Genomic DNA, 15,226 nt, shown 5'->3' with positions numbered 1-15,226 from the left:
TACTTGCTGTGACCCAAGTGGAAAAAAGTGTTGCATTCTTTAGCATTCAAAGCCCTTTGATGGACACATAATAAATAAGCTTGGCCCTGCCAAAAAAAAAATTAAACTACAATATGTACCAAATTTGGATCTTTAAGAACAAAAATATTTAGCACCATTGTGATTATAATCAGAATTGTAACAACTGTGACATACCAGAATTGCTACAAAGCCAAGGATTCACCAACTTCTTATTTTGATCATAGCAGGCTATGGCTCGATAATGTACACCCTGCCCGCAGTCTTTGACGTCTACTTGAAACTTCATGCCAAGTTGCAGTGTCACCCTGTTTTCAGGAAGAATACAATCTGACCAATTTCCTTGTGGTTGACCGCTAAATTTGTCACATGGGCAAGTCTTTGTCTCAACTAGTGGATCCTTGTGGCACTTCTCTTTCTTCTTGCTTTTTCCTAATCGAACAGAAAAAAATCTTTACATTCTTTACTTAAACCATAACTCTTCATTTTTCTGATGCTGTTTGATAATCATTTAGAAGTTCCTGTGCAAAATATCCTATAACATTTATTCCTACCATTTGTTCTTTACCTAAATGTATATAACAATCATCAACTCTGAAGGTGCCAGGCATATCACCAGATATAAGTTGAAATTCCAAACTAAAAAATGACCTCTTATTCCCCTTTCATACTGTTCTTGACTATTTATCCACCAAAAATATTTGGAAAAGGGGCTGTTCCTACATGATGAAGTTATAAAGCAATTCACCCGAGTTAAAACAAAAGTGACTGAAATAATAGTTAAAATGCTAGGAGGCCAAGCTTTGATGTTATCTTCCTACTGACCATTAATAATGAGCAATTATTATAATAATTAACCTATCTCAGAAATAAGTAAGTATAATACCCAGTTTTCTGAGTACTGTCCTTTTGACTGGGAATAGAGACAGAGAGTGGAATTTTATCTATTAAAGGAGGATGGACCCCAGTTCATGCAGGGCGTTAAAGTCCCAAAAATTACAATGTGTGAGGAACTCAGTCTATTCCCTCTCTCTAACGCATTTACCAGGGGCACATTTGGAAGCGAGCGGGAAGGTATCAGGTCAGATTTTTAAAAATCAATTTGGTGGCCATTTAATCTGCTATTCTAGATTTAACTGTCAGTACACTGATTTCCTGAGCTGCATGGATCTCACCCGGATGTACAAGATAAGAACACTATTAGGGCACAGTATGCATGGTAAACGGAATTCTAAAGTCAGGAATTGGGTGCAAGAGGGAATTTGGTGCAGAGGGGAAGGAGGTTGCTTTTTATTCTTTTTGCTTTACCTCCAGTAACTTGTGAGTATTTCTGGTTTGTTTCTAAGCTAGGAGACTGTAACCTGCTATTACTTTACTAAATTAATAACTAGCTAACTAATAATAAAGGTGGTTAGAATGACATGGCAGGGCAGATGGCGTGATGTGACTGCAACATGCGGGAATGTGTGGAATGCATTGCAGTCCTGGACAACCATATCTGCGCTAAATGTTTGTAGCTCAAGCAACTTCGGCCCAGAGTTTCTGAGCTGCAGACAGAGTGCATACATTGCAGCCTTCAGGGAGGGGAGAGTTACCTGGACACTTTGTTCAGGAGGCAGTCACAACTTTTAGGTTATGTAGGGTTGGTAAGCAAGACCAGGGGAGAAATCATGGGCCCTGGTGCTCCTCCTATTTCTGGGTCTCTTATTCCCCCGCCCCACCTTTAATTCTCCCCATCAATCATGCATGTTATATTTTTTTCTTTCAATATTCACTAATCAACTCACCAAACAATCATAGAAAGGTCCTAGTAAAATGATAACGCCAGTTGTTGGCATCTGGTTACAAATATCATCCAATATATATGCAGCATGGGTCATTAATATCAAGAGCAGCAATGATATAAAGCAGTGTTAGTTTGTGTGCACCCAAAAGATGATCTCACCGTGATTTTTAAACAAACCAGAGAGTACAAATTTTAACTTAATAGCATCATGCAATATTGTTAAGTTCACAGGAAAATATCCCATTAGATTTTTTTATTCATTCATGGGATGTGGGTATTGCTGGCTAGGGAGGCATTTATTGCCCATCCCTAGTTGCCCTTGAGAAGGTGGTGAGCTGCCTTCTTGAACCGCTGCAGTCCTTGGAGTGGATAGTATATCGATAATACCTGTGCAGATGATAACACTGATTTTGGTGACTGCCTCATTGCACCATATGTACACGGTGACAGTAAATTCATATTGGCAGGAAGGATTCAATATTGCAGAAAATCTTTCAAGTTTTGTTTTACATATTTTGACTACCTGTGCTGTATAGAAAAGAAAGATCGCCTCCATGCTGCAGCTCACATTGTTTCATTATTGGAGAGTTGTAGAAGGGAAAGAGTGAGGGACAGAGGGAGGTAGGTGAGGAAGGAAGGAGGATAGGGGACAGTCCCATTCACTTGCTGCTGCCTAAGCTCCCTCCTCCCTCCTGGACACACTGTCACAGCACTCACCTCGCTCAAGATAATTGAGTATTACTAGAAGCGAAGTTCTGGTTCCTCTGGGAGTGGTTGTTGCTGCGGATGCGGACAATAGCCAGATCCTGCCTGGCATGAGGCTGAATGACAGCTCCCGTGGGCCTGCGGTTCTCTTGTTACCAGAGACTCCCTCCTGTTCTTTCATTTTCTGCTTCTTCTCCTTGGCCTCCCGAAAGATATTGTCACAAATCGTTCAGTGCAGCTGAAAGACTCCTGCATGGTCGCCAGCGGAAATGGTCAGAATAATTGCTCCAACGCTTCCAATCACAGGTTCCCTCTCTCCCACCCTTGTCACTCTTCCTATCATAGATTCTGTCTCTGAAGGAGCAGCAAGAGCAGGAGGGAGGGAACCTGTGATTGAAGGAGTTGAATCAATGACTAACTTGAGCACTGAATGCCCAGTCTTGTTTTGTCTCATTGGTTTCCCAATAGCTTGCATTCAGCAGGTCTTAGCAACTTCAAGGGAAGATAACATGAGAGCTTCAAATACATCATAACTTATTCATTTCTTTTTCAAATATAAAATGAAGAGCATTGCTAGATGACCTTTACAGACCAATCAACATGAGGGAGAGAGGAACAGACAGCCACTGGAAAACCAGGTTGGCAAGCAAATCACGAGAAGAAAGGAAGAACTTGCATTTTTCCAATGCGGGAGAGACAGAGGGCAGGATTTTTAGGTCGGCCAACCGGAGCAATCGGTGGGCCCGGGATCAGCCAGGGAACTGACCGCCGGCCACGATCGGCCCCCGACCACGATTTCACGCTGGCTGGCAAATTAACGACCAGCCTGTGTGAAGCACGCGCTGAAATGCTCAGCACTGCCAGGGTGAGGGAAGGAGGGGGCCAGCTGTGCGCTGACGTGAGCACGGGTGTGGGTGAGTTCTGGATGAAAGCTCTCTGAAGGCCTCAGGGAGCTGAAGACTTGAAAACAATGAAACAAAGTTTTAACAAGCATCACAATCAGTCACCTGAGCATCTACATGATAAAAATGCTGTCCATAGATTTTTATTTTATTTAATAATGGAAATCTCATCCCGCCCTTGGATGAGGTTTCATGAAAAATGTAAAGTCCACCTGGCCAATGCACCCGTCTGCCAACCATAAGGTTGGACGGACCACAAAAAATCATAGACAATTGCAACTTTAGTTATACTAACTGGCCTCTTAACTGTGAGCAGCCACTCTTCCAACTTTTGCGCGCGCCTGCTGACCGAAATATCTCGCGCAATATCACTTCCGATCGGGTCAGACACGCGTCCCCATGCCAACCTAAAAATTGTGCCCAGAATCTATGATTGCAGGAGCAGCTGCGTCTTTCCCACACTTGTTGCTCCCCTAATCACTGTTCTGCTGTCAGTTCCCACTCTCAGCGACTGACAGTTCAACTGGCAGTTAATGGTTTCTTTGTTAAAAAAAAACCTGTAAAATGCTGAGAGCAGGAAAGACCTTCTTGACCAGCTTTAAAGAAAAAAAAAAATCAGAACTGTCAGTTTCACTAACAGTTGTTGCGAATAGGAACTGCTGTTACTGACTTTCAGGGAGCTTCATTATTTTCCAGCAGACTTTAAAAAAAATCAGAATTAACTGACAGTTCTTTTTTTTTTAAAGTCGGTCTTTCATGTGTGAAGCTCTGGCTGTTCATTCTGGACAACAATGAGAGAACTCCATTCACAACAAACCTAGGCCCCACCAGCCCCCAGGCCCTTGTGTTTCACTGCTTGTTCACCTACCTCTCCTGGGGCCCTGTTTGTCAGTGGACAGGAACAGGAGGGTGTGGCTGTGAGACCAGCAGAGTTGGGGATCCACGATGTAGTGAAGGAGCTTCAGCCTTTAACTTTGACCAACAGTTACAAGCTATTTGCTACCTCTGTGAATGAGAACAAAGACTGCAGCGTGGATGGGCAAACTGACCACATCACCATGGTGCAGGAAGCCATTCAAGTGGGGGCAGTGAAAAGGAATGTAGTGGTGACAGGAGACAGTATTGAGAGGGGGTAAGATATAGTTCTCTGCAGCCATGACTCAGCAATCCAAAGCCTCAGGTGCCTGGCACCAAGTTTAAAAACATCTCTTCACAGCTGGAGAAATATTTGGAGTGGGAGGGGGAGAATCCAGTCATGTGGTTTGTGTAGGAACCAACAATATAGGTAGAACGAGGTATGATGTTCTGCTGAAGTATGTTGAGCAGTTAGGGTTCAAGTTGAAATGCAGAATTTCAAAGGTAATAATCGCTGGATTGTTGCCTGGGCCATGCACCAACTGGCTTAGGGTCAAGAAGAGAATTAAATGGTGGCTCGGAGAGTGGTATGGGAAGAAGAGGTTTTGATTCAAGGGGCAGTGACATCAGCATTTGGGAAAGAGTGTTCCGTTCCATTGGGATGGGCTCCAGTTAAACTGGGCTGGGGTCAGTGTCCTGGTATTGTACAATGGGCTATGGATAGGGTTTTAAACTTAAAGAGGGCATGGAGGGTTCAGATGAAGGGGAATTTGGAAATCTAAAGTGAAAAGTCAAGACAATAGAGAATTTAGCGATTTGGGTAAAGAGAAGCAGAGTAGGATGGGAATGGCTAGAGAGTTAACAGTAATAGTGCATTAACAAATAAGGTCCATGCAAAGACCCCTGCAGAATATTCTACACCTTCTTTTACCCTGGCACGAGAGAGGCAAAGCAGAATGGGGGATTAATGATGGTGGTTACAGAAATGCCTGTATACCCCCTGACTATGGAATCTTCTATAACAAATAATTTTCTATTTTTTGCTGTTCCCTCCCTTGCCCATTAGTGCCATGGTCTGAACTGCACTCCTGGAGAATAGCTAAAGAAAACATTGGTCCCTTAGAGGCTGAGACAGGAGAAAGTATCATGGTGAATGAAGAAATGGCAGAGATGTAGAAAACACAAATAACAGGCCAGAAATAGAGGGTAACTAAATGATTAATAAAATGGAGGAACTTAAGGTAATTAATATCAGTAAAGAAAAACTATTGGAGAATCTTTGGCAGTAAAAGCCAACAAAGCTCTAGGACATGATGGCCTACATCCTGGCTTCCTAAAAGAGGTAGCTGCAGAGATAATGGTTGCTCAGGTTATGATTTTCCAAAATGTCCAAGTTTTTAGAAATGTTTTAATTTTTAGTTTTCATGAAAAGAGAGAAAAAATATGAGGAACTACAGGACAGTTAGCCCGACATCAGTCATCGGGAAAATGCTGGAAGCTATTATTAGGGATGGCTTAACAATGCGCTTAGAAAATCCTACCATGATCAGACAGAGTCAATCTTGTTTTACAAAGGGAAAATTGTGGGTTTTTTTTAGTATTACCCAGTAGGGTAGATAAATACAATAGGAAATAAGGGTTCAGACCCTGATCAGAGGGTTTAGGCCCTTATGTTCTTAATGAAACTGACATTCTAGAAAGCATTTAAATAGTGAAATAGGATAGCTGTGGCCATGCCCACAGGAAAGATTTGTACTCTCAGCACTTGTCTCAAGATTGTGAATTCCCTGATATACAGGATAGGGACAAAATGTTGGAGTTCATTTGACTTACTTTGGAACTTGCTTACCTTGGGATTTAATTACCTTGCTGTAAACTTAACAGCTCAGAGCTTTTGCTGCAGATTGGGAGCAGCTTGTGCAGCCATTACACTGACCTCTGAAGATGACAGAAATACCAAGACCAGCAGAGCAGCAGCAGCAACATTTGCCTTCTTTGCTACCCCATGTCACTCACAGCACAGAGGAAACAGACACAGAGATCCAGCTTGAAGGACGTGATACCCCCAAACAGGGTTTACAGTCAGAAAATCAGCTTCCTCAGCATAACTATAAGACCATAAGGCCATAAGACATAGGAGCAGAAGTAGGCCATTCAGCCCATCAAGTCTTCCCTGCCATTCAATGAGACCATGGCTGATCTGATCATTTTCAACCCCACTTTCCTGCCTTTTTCCATAACCCTCGATTCCCTTATTGATTAAAAATCTATCTCAATCTTGAATATACTTAACGACCCAGCCACTACAACTCTTTGCGGTAAAGAATTCCACAGATTAACTACCCTCTGAGAGAAGGAATTCCTCTTCATCTCTGTCTTAAGTGAGCGACCCCTTACTCTGAGATTATAACCTCTGGTCCTAGACTCTACCAGGAGGGGAAACAGCCTCACAGCATCCACCCTGTCAAGCCCCATAAGAATTTTATATGTTTCAATAAGTTTCCTCTCATTCTTCTAAACTCCAATGAGTACAGGCCCAACCTACTCAACCACTCCTCATAAGAAAATCTCTCCATACCTGGGATCAACCTAGTGAACCATCTCTGGACTGTCTCCAATGCCAGTACCTCTTTCTTTAGATAAGGGGACCAAAACTGCTGACAGTATTCTAAGTGTGGTCTAACTAGTGCCTTGTATAGTTTTAGCAAGACTTCCCCATTTTTATACTCCATTCTCCTTGAAATAAAGGCCAACATTCTATTTGCCTTCCCTATTAGTTGCTGAACTTGTTGATTAGCTTTTTGTGATTCATATACGAGGACCCCCAAATCGGTCTGTGCCGCAGCTTTCTGCAGATTTCTTCATTTAAATAATATTCAGCTCCTCTAGTCTCCATGCCAAAGTGCATAACCTTACATTTTCCAACATTATATTCAATTTGCAAGTTTTTGTTCACTTAACCTGCCTACATTCCTCTGTAGGCTCTTTGTGTCAACCTCACAACTTGCCTTCAAACCTATTTTTGTGTCATCCACAAACTTGGTGATAGTGCATTCACTTCCCTGATCTAAGTCATTAATATATATTGTAACTAATTGAGGCCCCAACACCGATCCCTGTGGTTCTCCATTAGTTACATGTTGTCATCCTGAAAATGCCCCCCTTACCCCAACTCTCTGGGCAGAATTTTCCCGTTGGCATGCGAAGACAGGCCCGCACGCCTATGTGTAAAATGATGCGTGGTGATGTCGGGCGTGCATCCCGTCACCGCGCGCCATCACGATATTTGGGAAGGCGGGCACGCTAGAACTTCGGATGCGGGCCCGCCATCAATTAACAGGCCAGTTAAGGTCCTTGAGGCAGCAATTGAATTCAATTCTTTGCAGCCCAATCTTCAGGACATCGCACGGGCTCAATGGGCAGGCAGGTAGGAGACATTTGTATAAACCTCATCCGCAGGCGGGATAAGAAGGGTGAGCGGGGTCGCGAATGTGATCTTTCAGGTATTTAAGTGTGAAAGTTACTTATACTTGCCTGTTTGAGCAGGAATACTTCAAAGCTCCTACCAGCTGCTTGGACAGGAGTAAAAGCCTTGGTCAGATCATTTCTGGAGCCTGTTGCTTTCTGGAAGCCTTCCCTTACCCTGGGTATGAGAGTTGTGCTCTACACTGGAGGAACCTCCTCTGAGAAGGAAGGGAGGGCCAGAAAGGGGAGGAGGCCAGGAGTCCGCATTCAGCCTCCAGAGGAGCCACCTTTGGGAGGAGAGGTGCAGGCACAAGAGGAGCAGGGCCAACAGGAAGCACAAGGCAGAAGGGGCTGCAGAAGATGCCAATATCCTGTCAGGGTTTACAGGCAGCGAAGCAGCTACCTCAGTATGTCTGAGGTCCAGTGGCGAAGGAGGCTCCGTCCCTCAAGGGAGACAGTTAACTACATCTGTCAGATGATAGGCCCTGAGATCTCCGCAAACTGTGCAGGTGGGCACCCCATGCCAGTGGTTCTAAAGGTCACTGCTGCCCTCAACTTCTATGCCTCCGGCTCTTTCCAGGGGTCAGTGGGTGATCTTTGCGGTGTCTCCCAATCAAATGTCCACACTTGTGTCAAGCAGGCGACAAACACTCTATTCAAGTGTGCATTGGCTTTCATTCACTACAGCTGGGATGATGCCAGCCAGACAGAGAAAGCCAGAGGTTTCGCAGCAATTGCTGGCTTCCCCCGCATCCAGGGTGCAATTGATTGCGCACATATGGCCATCAAGGTGCCAGAAGGTGAGCCCAGTGCCTTCGTCAACAGGAAGGAATTCCACTCCATGACTGTGCAGATGGTGTGTGATCACAGGATGCAGATTCTGCAAGTCTGTGCAAGATACCCAGGGAGCTTCCATGATGCTTACATACTCAGACACTCTGAGGCTTTTCAGTGCTCCAGCCCGGCTGGATGGATGGCTGCTGGGTGACAAGGGCTATCCCCTCAAAAGGTGGCTCATGACGCCACTCTGCCATCCAAGAACAGGGGCTGAGCAGCAGTAGAATAGGAGCCACGCCTCCACAAGGGCTGTGGTGGAGAGAACCATCGGTCTCCTCAAGATGCGCTTCCGATGCCTGGACCGCTCAGGTTACTTCTTACCTTCACCCATATGGATTCTATATCTTCTGTTCCAAGGTCATTTCTTGCGATCGTACTTATCCCATCGTAACTCTTTCCTTCCTGCCTGTCCTTTCGAAAGGTCACATGCCCCTGAATATTTAGTTCCCAGCTCTGATCTTGTAACCACGTCTCCGTAATGGCCATAAGATCATACCCATTAATGTATATTTGTGCCATTAATTCATTTATTTTGTTCCAAGTACTGCATGCATTTAAGTAAAGAGCCATTTATTTTGCCTTTTTACCATTTTTTCCCGCTTTGACCCTATTAACTGCTTTTTTTTAATGTTTGTATACTCTCTCCATTCCTGTCACACTCTGGGTATCAATACCTAAATAGCTTCCCTGAAAAACTGCGATATCCTTTTGCTTTTTAAGTCTATGTATCCCCTCTCCAGAACCCTCCCCGCTTTATTTAGTTTAAAGCCCTCTCTACAGCCCTAGTTATTCGATTCGCCAGGACATTGGTCCCAGCACGGTTCAAGTGAAGACCATCCCACCGGAAGAGCTCCCTTCTACCCCAGTATTGGCGCCAGTGACCCATGAACTGAAACCCATTCCTCCCACACCAATCCAACTTTATTTACCCTATGCCAGTTTGCCCATGATTCAGGTAGTAATCCTGAGATTATTACCTTTGGAGGTTCTGCATTTTAACTTAGCTCCTAACTGTTCAAATTCTTTCAGCAGAGCTGAAAGCTCCTTTCCAGTCCTATCAATGTAGTCAGTACCAACATGGACGATGACAACTGGATCCCTCCCCTCCTAGTTCCTCTCCAGCCCTAAGGAGATGTCCTTAACACTGGCACTGGGTAGGCAACATAGCCTTTGGGACTCACATTCACGGCTGCAGAGAACAGTATCTATCCCCTTAATTATACTGTCCCCTACCACTACTACATTCCTATTTCCTCCCCCCACTTGAATGGCTTCCTGTACCACGGTGTCATGGTCAGTTCTCCCATCCTCCCCGTAGTCCCCGCTCTCATCCACACAGCTTGCAAGAACCTCATAACCGTTGGACATTTGCAGGGGCCGAGGTTTCTTGAACGCTACCCCCTGGGATCCCATACCTTCCTCACCTGCAGTCACACCTTCCAGTCCCTGATCACAGTCCAAGTTTGAATTACCTAATCTGAGGGGTGTGACCACCTCCTGGAGCAAAGTGTCCAGGTAACGTTTCCCATCCCTAATGTGGTACAATGTCTGCAGCTCGGACTCCAGCTGCTCAACTCGGATCTGAGGTTCCTCAACCTGCAAACACTTACTAAAGGTGTCTTCACTCTGGATCACCTTGATGTCCAGGAAACCCCACATGCTGTAGGAGCAACCCATCACCCATCCTGCCATCACTATTGTATTTTATTTAATTTATTAATTAATTACTCTAGTATCCCTGCTCTTTGCACTTGAAGAATCCCCCACTCTTTATAATTCATCGTAATTAATTTTTAATCCAACATCAAACTTTTACTTAACAAGCTTTCTTTTGGAAAGAAAATATAAAGACCAGAGACCTAAACACAAAACTAAACACCTTAATTTTACTTTAAAGACTAGAAATACTCACCACTCTTACTCACCAATCAGCTGCTCACCTTCACTTTTTGCAGGCTTTTTAAAATGAACTCCCCTCGCTTTCCGCGCTCTTTTAAATTGAACAACAGTGCCACAGGAGGCTCTGGCAGCAGCAGCTGGGTGGGTACGAATTGCCAGTAGCCCTCAAGGTCACCACAGGCCTGAATTTCTTTGCCTCTAGCTCCTTTCAGACATTGGCTGGAGATAGCTGCAGGATCACACAATCTGCAGCCTAGAAATAGTCTCGTTTCAGCAGGGACTACATTGATAAAATTACATTCAGAAAAAGAGGCAGCCAATTAAATTTTAAACAGAAATTTGATGTTAACCTTTAGCCAGGGTCAAAAGGAGAATGCAGGAGGTTAGTTATAAGTTATTTTGGTTTAGTCAACCGAGTTAACCTACTGATAAGGAGAGGTGTGTATTTTATTTTGTATGATTATGGGCAGAATTTTCTGCTTGACGTGCAGGTGGTGGGCACGTCACTGTGATATTTCGCTGGGCGAGGGCACAATGAAGTTCGACATGTGCCCGCCATTAATTAACGGGCTAGTTAAGGCCCTTAAATCGGCAATCGACGCCGATTTTCAGGGGCCTGTGTGACCTTCGGCTCGGCGCACAGGCGCAACAGACAGGCAGGTAAGAAACTTTTTAATAAAATTCATCCACCAGTGGGATAAGAGGGCTCAGTGAGGTTGTCAATCTGGTCTGTGAGTATTTATTGCAGAAAGTTTTTTAAACTTGCTTGTGTGATCTGTAGCAGTTCAGAACGAATTCCAGCAGCTTTCTGTGTACTTTGAACCTTCAGGTCAGCACCCTGCAGTCAGGAATCTTTATCGTCTCCCTTTAACCTGGGTATGGGTTCAGACAAGTCCACTGAAGGCAGCTCCTCTGAGGAGGAAGGAAGGGCTAGAATAAGGAGGAGGCCAGGAGTGCATAATCAGCCTCCAGGGGAGCCACCTTCGGGAGGACAGGCGCATGCACAAGGGGCGCAGGGCCAAGGTGGAAGGGGCCGCAGAAGATGCCACTATCCTGCTGCCAGGGTTTACAGGCGGCGAAGCAGCTATCTCAAAATGTCTGAGGTGCAGTGCTGAAGGAGGCTCCGACTGTCAAGGGAGACAGTACACTACATCTGTCAGATGATTGACCCTGAGATCTCTCCTAACTGTGTGGGTGGACACCCCATGCCAGTGGCTCTGAAGGTCACAGCTGCCCTCAAGTTCTATGCCTCTGGCTCCTTCCAGAGATCGGTCCAAAGATCCAGGGTGATCTTTGCGGTGTCTCCCAATCAGCTGTGCACACTTGTGTCAAGAAGGTCACAGACGCTCTGTTCAGGTGTGCATTGACCTTCATCCACTTCTGCTGGGACCAGGCAAGCCAGACACAGCGAGCCAGAGGCTTCGCGGCCATTGCTGGCTTCCCCCGCGTCCAGGGTGCAATAGACTATACACATGTGGCCATCAAGGCGCCAGCAGGTGAGCCCGGTGCCTTCGTCAACAGGAAGGGCTTCCACTCCATGAATGTGCAGATAGAGTGTGATCACAGGATGCAGATTCTACAAGTCTGTGCAAGGTACCCAGGCAGCTCCCATGACACCTACATCCTCAGACACTCCAGGTGCCGGGGCTCTTCAGTGCTCCAGTTTGGCTGGATGAATGGCTGCTGGGTGACAAGGGCTATCCCCTCAGAAAGTATCTCACGATGCCTCTCCGCCATCCAATATCAGAGGCTAGGCAGCGCTACAAAACGAGCCACGCCTCCACAAGGGCTGTGGTGGAGAGAGCCATTGGTCTTCTCAAGATGCCCTTCCGTTGCTTGGACCGCTCAGGGGGCGCACTCCAGTACCCCCCAGATTGTGTGCCGGTAATAGTGGCTGCATGCTGCACTCTCCACAATCTTGCGCTGGAAAGGGGGGGATGTAGTGGATGATGAAGACTTTGACGCAGTGGATGCAGCTGCACACGATGAGTCCAGCACTGATTCTGAGGATGAGGAAGCACAGGGGAATGATGAGGGGGTAAATGCTGATCCAGGGCTACACCATGGAGGCAGGGACACCCGGGAGACTTTAATCCAATGAACATTCAGCTAGCTCCACACAAATGGATCAGGAGGACCAGCATTGCCTGGCACTTCCATACTCGGCACTTAAGTACTAAATCTGCCAGGTCATCAGCTGCAACTGAGGGCTTTGGACATAAACTTCAATCTCAACTTCAATCTCCACTCAAACACTCATGACATGTATGTAAAACATACAAATGCAGAACAAAGGAGCTGCCCTCAACCATGGTAACACATCTGGTTTTAATTTCCACCATCAGAACATCACACAAATTCAAAACAAAACATTTTTCAAGCATAAACAAATAATAAGTCCCTAACCCAGTGCCAACATAAAAGCACCAGTGAGAAACCCGTGGTGTGCCTAATGTGCCTTATGTTTACGTTTTTGGGTGCTACGTCTTGGTGCCATCGCTCGGAGTGGCATCTGAGCCAGCCTGCTGACTCTGCGGTGCTGTTGGCCTCAATGACCTTGGCGGCCATCCTCTGGCCCATGGAGCCTGTGCTGGGCCTGCCTGGGAGGGATCTGCCAGGTCCACAGCTGGCATCTCCCCAGTCGTCGCAGCCTCACCTGATGAAGTAGTTACTGGGAGAGGGGTGGAGCAGCTGTTGCCCTCATCCGGAGTGCTGTGAGAGGAGCCTGTAGATACGACAGGCAACTGCTCCACCGATATGAGGTCACCCGGGACCTCCCTGCTCAGCATCGATGAATGGGCAATGAGCTGGGAAGCTAGAAGCCTACACCATCTTCCACATTGGCAATGACCAGCCCTGGCCACTGGCACTGTGAGGGTTTGCAGGTCCGAGCATAACCCCAGGAGAACCTGCTTGTTCTCCTAGAAGCCCCTCCCCACGAGAGTCACCACTCTCATGGAGGAAGCATGACGCTCTGCCATGAGGCTCATTGCATCACTCATGCTCCGCCTGGACTCCTCCACCATGGATACCAAGCGAGGCCTTGTCTCTTGCAACACTCCCAGATGCTCCCACACACCCGGCCACATTTCCTGCAGCTGCTACGTTGTGGATGACCCCAGAGGCACATCATCAGGCACCGACTGAGCATTTGTCTGGTCCCCTGCAATCCTCCAACTGCTGGCACCATCGGCACTCTCTGTCTCTACAAGCTCCTCCAGCAATTGTGAAGTGCCCTCTCCACTGTGTCCATCACTTTAGGAAACACACGGTCTTAGCTCCCATAGCAAGGAGGCGCAACTACGTGAAGTGTCGAGGGCAGCAGATGGCTCTTGGCCATGAGGCTCCCCTTCCACAATCTCATCACCGTGAATAGGACATGTGTTGGAGTTCTGAGTATGCACCTAGCAGCATCTCCTGCAGGTTGGCCCCAGACTAGTCATGTGCGATTAAGAGCAACACATGGTGTGGGGAAGAACTCATCTCCTCATGAACCACTCAGGCTAATGTAAGCATGGGCACTATCTGCTTGCCCACCCAGCGTACGAGAAATGCCCAACATGATTCAATGCAGTCACAACAGTAAGACTTGAGCGGGGGAGCCCTCAAAGGCTAAGGCTACCTGCTGGGTTAAATGCCCAATGCCAACCATTGCGCAACAAATCATTGAAGCGCTTATGGCACTGGATCCAGGTGCGTTGCACCACATCATAGGAGCTCACCACCTCTGCCCCCTCCTCCCATGCACATTTGGTCATGTGGGGGGGACCTCCTTCTCCCATCCTGGGGGACCAACACCTCCTGCTGTGCTGCCAACTCCTCGAGGAGGGCAGCAAGGCAACCATCAGAAAAGTGAGGGGCACATTGCCACCGCCTGCCTACCCTGCTGCCTGCCCTGCTTCTGTGGCAGATCCTGCAGCCTGACCTGCTCCTCTGCCTTTCCCTCCAGCCTGGCCTGCTCAGCCGACCCCCTGTGGTGCGACCTGGACATGGCCATTGTGAGAAGCCTACAGGAGGCTGCCAGGCCTTCCTTTAAACAGACTGCCAGGTCGCCATTGGACCCAGCAGTCTATGCACACCCGCTGCCGCCCGCACACTCCCGCTATTCACGGGAGTCGGAAATGCGCTGGGCAGGCCTTAATTGGCGGGCGCTGATCGGGTCCGCACTCGCCCACGGCCGCTCCTGCTCCGCCCACCCGACAGGCAAAAAATTCTGCCCTATGTAAAGACAGTGTTAGAACAAAGTTGGAAGGATTAGTAGGGGATATTAGGACAAACTTTTTCGCCCACAGGGTGGTAGGTATCTGGGATTCATTGCATGGATTGATGGTTGAGGCAGAAACCCTCAACTCATTAAAAAGGTATCTGGATCTACACCTGAAGTGCTGTAACCTGCAAGACTATGGACTGGGTGCTGGAAGGTGGGATTAGAATGGGTGGCTGGTTTTTTCAGTCGACACAGACATGGTAGGCTGAATGGCTTCTTTCTGTGCTATAACTTTTCTATGGTTCTATAGAAGTGAATTCAACCATGACTGTTGCTTTGTATGATCTTCAATCACTGTGTAGAAGAGCAATTTAAAAATCATATCAGGTCTCACCTTAGCTAGTTTTTTTTTTTCCAATTGTCTTCAAAGAGATTGAAGAAGCCCACATGCAAGGAACACAGGTATCTGCTTCAGATGTTAAGGGGAAACTCCTATTACACCTTTGAATTATACTATCAGTCTAGTTAGATGTTTGGTAGTAAAGCACACTC

General features: G+C 46.6%; 1 protein-coding gene across 1 annotated transcript in view; it reads right to left on the bottom strand.

The window, feature by feature from the left end:
* thsd7ba (thrombospondin, type I, domain containing 7Ba) overlaps positions 1–15,226 on the bottom strand; it is a 976,108-nt gene that overhangs the window by 305,034 nt on the left and 655,848 nt on the right. Inside the window, exon 14 of the mRNA XM_078552479.1 lies at positions 196–450. Coding sequence (XP_078408605.1) covers positions 196–450 — 255 coding nt within the window. The remainder of the gene's footprint in view (positions 1–195; positions 451–15,226) is intronic.

Source organism: Cetorhinus maximus, chromosome 11 (genome assembly GCF_964194155.1).
Source record: "Cetorhinus maximus chromosome 11, sCetMax3.hap1.1, whole genome shotgun sequence".
NCBI lineage: Eukaryota > Metazoa > Chordata > Chondrichthyes > Lamniformes > Cetorhinidae > Cetorhinus > Cetorhinus maximus.
Note: the sequence above shows the minus strand (reverse complement) of the source record. Positions and strands in the feature narration are given on the sequence as shown.